The sequence below is a fragment of the Bombus vosnesenskii genome, unplaced genomic scaffold, assembly GCF_011952255.1.
Source record: "Bombus vosnesenskii isolate JDL3184/JDL3185 unplaced genomic scaffold, Bvos_JDL3184-5_v1.1 scf7180000016225, whole genome shotgun sequence".
Classification (NCBI taxonomy): domain Eukaryota; kingdom Metazoa; phylum Arthropoda; class Insecta; order Hymenoptera; family Apidae; genus Bombus; species Bombus vosnesenskii.
This window is the reverse complement of record NW_022884325.1, coordinates 2,355-8,348: the sequence shown is the minus strand read 5'-3', so window position 1 is coordinate 8,348 and position 5,994 is coordinate 2,355. Positions and strand designations below refer to the sequence as shown.

General features: G+C 34.6%; 1 protein-coding gene across 1 annotated transcript; it reads left to right on the top strand.

The window, feature by feature from the left end:
* Positions 1-1,499: 1,499 nt before the first annotated feature.
* On the top strand, positions 1,500-5,622 carry LOC117241606 (WUSCHEL-related homeobox 3-like). Its single transcript, XM_033507472.1, has 4 exons — positions 1,500-2,007; positions 2,442-2,527; positions 3,381-3,505; positions 4,573-5,622. Exons 1-4 carry the CDS (start codon positions 1,997-1,999, stop codon positions 4,900-4,902), a joined length of 552 nt encoding a protein of 183 aa, XP_033363363.1. The 5' UTR covers positions 1,500-1,996; the 3' UTR covers positions 4,903-5,622.
* The last annotated feature ends 372 nt before the right edge of the window (positions 5,623-5,994 follow it).

Sequence of the window (5,994 nt, the reverse complement as noted above, 5' to 3'; positions counted from 1 at the left end):
AATTGACTCTGCGTACTTTTGGTCCGGGTCCGGTCGGATCCGGGTCGGTGTCCAGATGTTCGGTGTTTGTTCCGTTCCATTCCTTCCATATTTCATCCATTCCATTCCATCAATCGGCTATTTTTTATTGCAAAGTTCTTGAAATATATAATGCACACAATAAGTGTATAATATTTTATATATATAAATTATATTTAAGAAGTTTGGGATAGTTTAAAGATGAAATAAATTGCTTTTTAAGTTTAATCTCTTACTCTCGACGAAATCAAGTTTCTCTGGAATTTGGTGGAGTTTAAGATTTGATATCGGTGTCGTAGGAGTTATGTGACACTTTAAGGTGGAATAAATCTAGCGAGGAGTTTAAGGTGCGGCAAGGGAGCGTGGAATGTTGCAATAGAAATTTATTGCAGTGTTAGTGCATTGGTAGATTGATCAAATTTACGTGTAGCGTGGGTAACCAATGGTAAATATTTTGCAATGTGTATAATTTCTCAGTAATCTGTGGTTTATAAAATCTATCGACAACTAATGGAAATTGTTGATTTAACAGATCAATTTTAAATTCCTCGTTAATCTAAATTTTTTTAATCCTATTTACAGCTAAACCTTACGACGAAAAATTAACGAAGTGGAATAAAAATGGCATTGTGATTCTTCTCGTCGTGTATCGGTGTCACATCAAATTTAAGAGACAGTTTTACTTGCGGATGCTGCGTGTTACGTTGGTGAAGTCGACGAAAGCGTAAAATAGGAGCTCGTCCGAAATACACTAACGCGGAAGGTTAAATTTAACGCGAAAGGCTGAGAAATTAGTCTAGAACTCGAAGTTTCATTGGTACGACGCACTTGAAACGCATTCAAAGAGGTCGGCGATCTCGAAAGGGGATGAACGCAACTGTTTCGTGGGAATTTCTTATTGTGGCTTATTTGGATGAAGCTGCTTTAAAATCAGCGCTGGATTCGTCTGTTTTTTGCCCGGAAATCATAAAATGTTTAGGCCAGGCGACTCCATGTACAGAAAATGTTATGTCCACTTTTTACGTCCGTAGAATTCAACTCTTTACTACTATGCACTTCTTCTCCAAAAAAATATCGCGTTTCAATATTAAAAAAAGTTTCAATAATATACTATCCATTAGAAGAATGATAACATGATAACCTTACAAATTATTAGTATTAACAAATTCTTATTGTCGTATAGAAATGCCAACTATTGCTTCGGGAAAACAAACAAAGGAATTTTACAGGTAAATTTTACAAATTACAAGTCATCTTATAACGCAAAATACGACGTGTAAAATTGTCTCAATTTATTAATAGTATTAATAAATTATTATGATAAAAGATGCAGGAATCTTAGCCTCATGAGAAATTAGAGATGAAAATGAGTGGGAAAAGATTAATCACTGGTCCTCCTAAAAAGATGCAGTCCCATGGATGGATGGTTGTGCGAGTATTAAAGCAGCGCAAAACCGTTCCCCGAATTCTCATCCCGGATATCGTACGACCAAAGACAAAAACAACTCACTCGAGGGCATTGCGGAGAGACATTCATCGAGGACACAATAGTATTATTCCAGGAAGTGCTAGTTCTTCCTAGATTCCGGTTACAATGTTCTTAACGCGTGGAAATTAGTCTTGACCAGGAAACATCTATAACGGCATGTATTTTCTGCCGTGATTGTAAATCTGCCATGATTGGAACATGCGGTTTGTCCGTTAATCTAGGCGCTGTTGTTCAATTGAGTCAATATTATTTGTTGGTAGATTAGTGTGTGCAAGAGCGCTCTATCCATTATTGACCAATTCGAGCACGTATTGGTAAATTTCACACCGGCAATTACGGTGAAATCGTTCGTGGTCGCTGGAAATTAGCAGTATCGTTTGCGGTCGTGGGCTGATTGACACTGCGTGAGCGGGGAATTATGTGAAGCAGCTTTGCTTTGTCGTTTCATGCATTTAATAGGTTTACGGCGGTGGACAGAGTTTGTAAAAAATGAAGACAAGGTAGAAAAAGATTATTTTTCATTTTTCACTATTAGATTATTTTCAAAGTGATCTTTTCAGTGAAATATGATTGACAAAAAATAAGATCTATAATTGAATCATTATAGAAAATAGAATAATATTGATAATAAAGAAATAAAAATCAATTATAGAATAACATATAATAATAATAATAATAACAATAACAATAATGTGGATAGACTTTATGTTTACTTTTATATGTATAATGATACTGTTTGATCCTTGAATTAAAGTTAAGATTAACGTTGCGATTATGATTATCCTTTGTCTGACTAAATATATTTGAAGTATCAATTACAGTAGAATTTTTGAAAGATTCTTGGCTGTTAAACAAAAAACTGGTTCCTTTATATTTCGCTCAATTATCATAGAATCGTGAAACTGACTTCCACTTCAAATTTTGTCTGTTTCAGGAGTAACAAGTACCTGCAAAAATCATCCATCAGCCGGATATGTGCTGTCGGAGGGGTTTTCATTAGCATTCCCGTCTTTCTAACTGGTAAGAACCAATTCCTTCAATTCTGTCAACTTTAACCTTTTGAAAGATACTAGTACATAAGTTATACGTTTAATTTTTCTTGAATTCAGGCATGAATCTAAAAGATACTGTGAACTATCTCTGAGTGTATGAAATCAGTTTAGAAATCCAATGGAAATAAAGTTAATTTTAACGCCGAATAGTCATTATTTTTCTTAGAAAAATAAAAAATGATCGTCTTTTAGAGAAGTTTTAACAGATTAATTTATAAAGAGCTGAAACAGAATATTCATGTCATGCATGAATACGGCTGGTGGATGGATCGAGATCTAATCTAAAGTTTACGTTGTGTCATGCTAGTTTACACAGCTATCATTCGCTCGATCGATCGTTAAGCTGTTGAACTCGATTCAAGACGGACATTTTGACTCTGTTCAGAAGAAAACTGCGTTTTAATAAATTTGACGGAATAGAAATTATGATAGACCACAACGTTTTTTTAATTATATCATAAAATTTATTTATTTTTTTTAATGTCATGTTAGAAACTTCAAATACTGTCCAAAACTTCGAACGTAATCGTTTTAGAAATTTGTAAATTACTTAACGACCAAAAATATTGAATTCTCTATTGTCTGAAGATAGATTCTCTATAATTTAAGTAATTTATTCGTCGAGAATTGATATATAAAGACTTAAATAATAAATTAATTGAAAAATAATTTGCAACTAGTATTGAAAATTTCAATTAAAAGCATATGTATATAGTTTACGCTTCGAGAATTATATGTATTGAGAATATGTATTTGCGCTGATTCTTTGTCCCGCTTGTTATGGCATACGTGTTATAATGATCCTCTAACAATGCTTTCAGGTATGATATTGTATACATTCATCCAGTTTCATTCGACGCCGGCAATCGTTACGTCGGTTTTCATAGGCCTTGGCATCGTGTTTTGTGGATGCGCAATGGTCCATAACGTCTTCGTGTGGCAGAGGGTAAGAACATATCGCTATTAAAAAAGAAAACGAACACGTTCAAACACGTCTAAATCATCTTTTATGTGTATTTTACCCGGAAATCATTTTATCGTGAAATTTTGTTTTTCAGAGTTACCATAATTTATCTGGTAGAGTTCATAAAAATTTTTCTGAAATCAATTGCAAGCTTTTAGGAAACCAGGATTTTTCACATTTTTAAGAAGCGTTATAATTATATTGCGGATCTTTATACGTTCGTGCGAAATTGAAAAGTACGCAAATGGCGCGAAATGCATAAAATGCGCTAAAATATACGTATATAAGAAAACAAATCTCTATTAAAATTTTATTTCTTTGATTATGTTCGTAAAACTACAAACTTGTATAAAAATACGCATTCTAGTTATAAGTGTTAAAACATTCGATCTAGTCCTTATCACATCCATGAAAACCTCCATTTAACCATTCGTTGTATCAACAAACATTCATATGCAAAGCTTACCACCTACCACATCCTCCGCGTATTAATATAATCCCCTTTTATAAATTATACACTTTAGAATGGACTGGTTGGGTCAGAGTCATATAAGCTTACAAGTTCTCGAGGAGTTCTACCGAAGTTACATTTACGTTTGCATAATATCACCGAAAAAGATACTCTGTAGAATGACAGGTTCGTTTGTTTATGTGATCCGCGATCGCAACTATTTCAAGGGGATTTTATAAATAACCATACACACGATATTCAGTGTATTTTCGTATTCTCGTTTATTTTTGGGAGATTTGTAAAACTGTTGAACAAAATAATTGAGTAACGATTATATTTACTGAGAAAAAGTCTTTTTCTCTGTACCCCTCCTTCTACTTCAAGCATGTAGTATAATAAGACAATAAGATTGACAATGGCTGAAAGTAATCCAAAAGAGTTTTCACCATGGTTATCGGTAACGAAAAAGATTTGAATCATCTTTAATACTTATTCGTAACTAGAATCATTTCAACTAAAATGTAAATTCTTATATTATAACTTTTTTAATTTGTTATGGCCCCTGACTACAACCTAACCTATCATTCTTATTTCGTAGGAGAAGACGAATGCCGTGAAGGCGTTAGCGCGCGAACAGTGCGAAGCGGCGGTACAGCTGCAGCGTCAGCAGCAGCTGCAACAGCACCAGAACCAGCACCAGCTACAACAGCAACAACAACTACGTGGCCCGTTAACCATCCACCATGCTGGCTGCCCAACGAAAGTCGGGCCCGTGACGAACCAACTAAATACCAGCCACGCAACGCACGGCCGAGCTGCACAGTACCAACACTATCATCACCATCATCATCATCGACACGTGTCAATGTCCCACCGCCCTTGTTGCTCTCATCGCCAGCTCCGATCGCGGCGACGCACAATCATCTGAACGTGAGCGGACACAGAAACGTGGTTACGCCACCGGATACACCAGCAGATAGATCGCCACCGAGTCCTGGAAATAAGCTAAATAGATCGCAGCATTTGCCACGGGAAGCAACCGGCAGCGTCAGTCCTGGTCTTCCGGCTGCCACATTGGATCTAAGTAGCGCAGCAACCACCAATAGTCCGCATGAATTGTCCACGTTAGTTTAGAAATTTGGTCCGAACATTATATCTTCACATAGGATTGGAGATTAATAGTTGATAGTTAATTTACACATCGATCTTTTTATTTGTAAATTGGGTCGTGGTTTAGAGTTGGTTTGTAAAAAGTCGGTCCTAATTGTTAAATGATGAATATCGATTAAGAATAATAGGCATTGATGTACCAATCTTTTTTTAACTTATATACTTGAGCACACGCATTGGAGATTTCACTTTTATTCAGTGAAACAGCAACTTCATTACTCGCTTATTCAATACGGCAATTGCATATATTTCATGGACATTTTAACAATGTTTTGAATAATTTCTAACGGTACAATTGTGATGAAGTGAAAAAAATCGTGATAAGAAACAGAGAGAAAAGTTGCTCGTTAATGAATATTGACCAGAAATAAAGTAATTTCTAAAGAATATCCCGAAGACGTCGTAGATATTACGAAAGGAATGATTAATTTATACCCGCGTGTATCTTGCCATTACCATACTATTATTATTATTATTATTATTATTATTATTATTATTATTATTATTATTATTATTATTATTATTATTAATATTGTTAGTAGTACTCGATTACATTATTATTAATATTAATATTATTGCCTTATTATTATTAATGTTATGGAACCTCTAGTCCTAGGTTACTTTCGCTGCCACGAAAGGATAAGATTTTCGAATTTTTGACTATTACGTGTAATTCAAGTTTTCCTGTTGCGCATGCGCAGTAGAAAGAAAGTTAGCGGAACTCAAATCTCGAACTATAGAGAGTTGAAAAGTAGTAAAAGTAAAAAAGCACGAATAACATTTGTATTTGTGCTGGATTAAGTTTGATAATTGAAAATTGAGTTTGATGATAACATTTTTTTCGTATTCG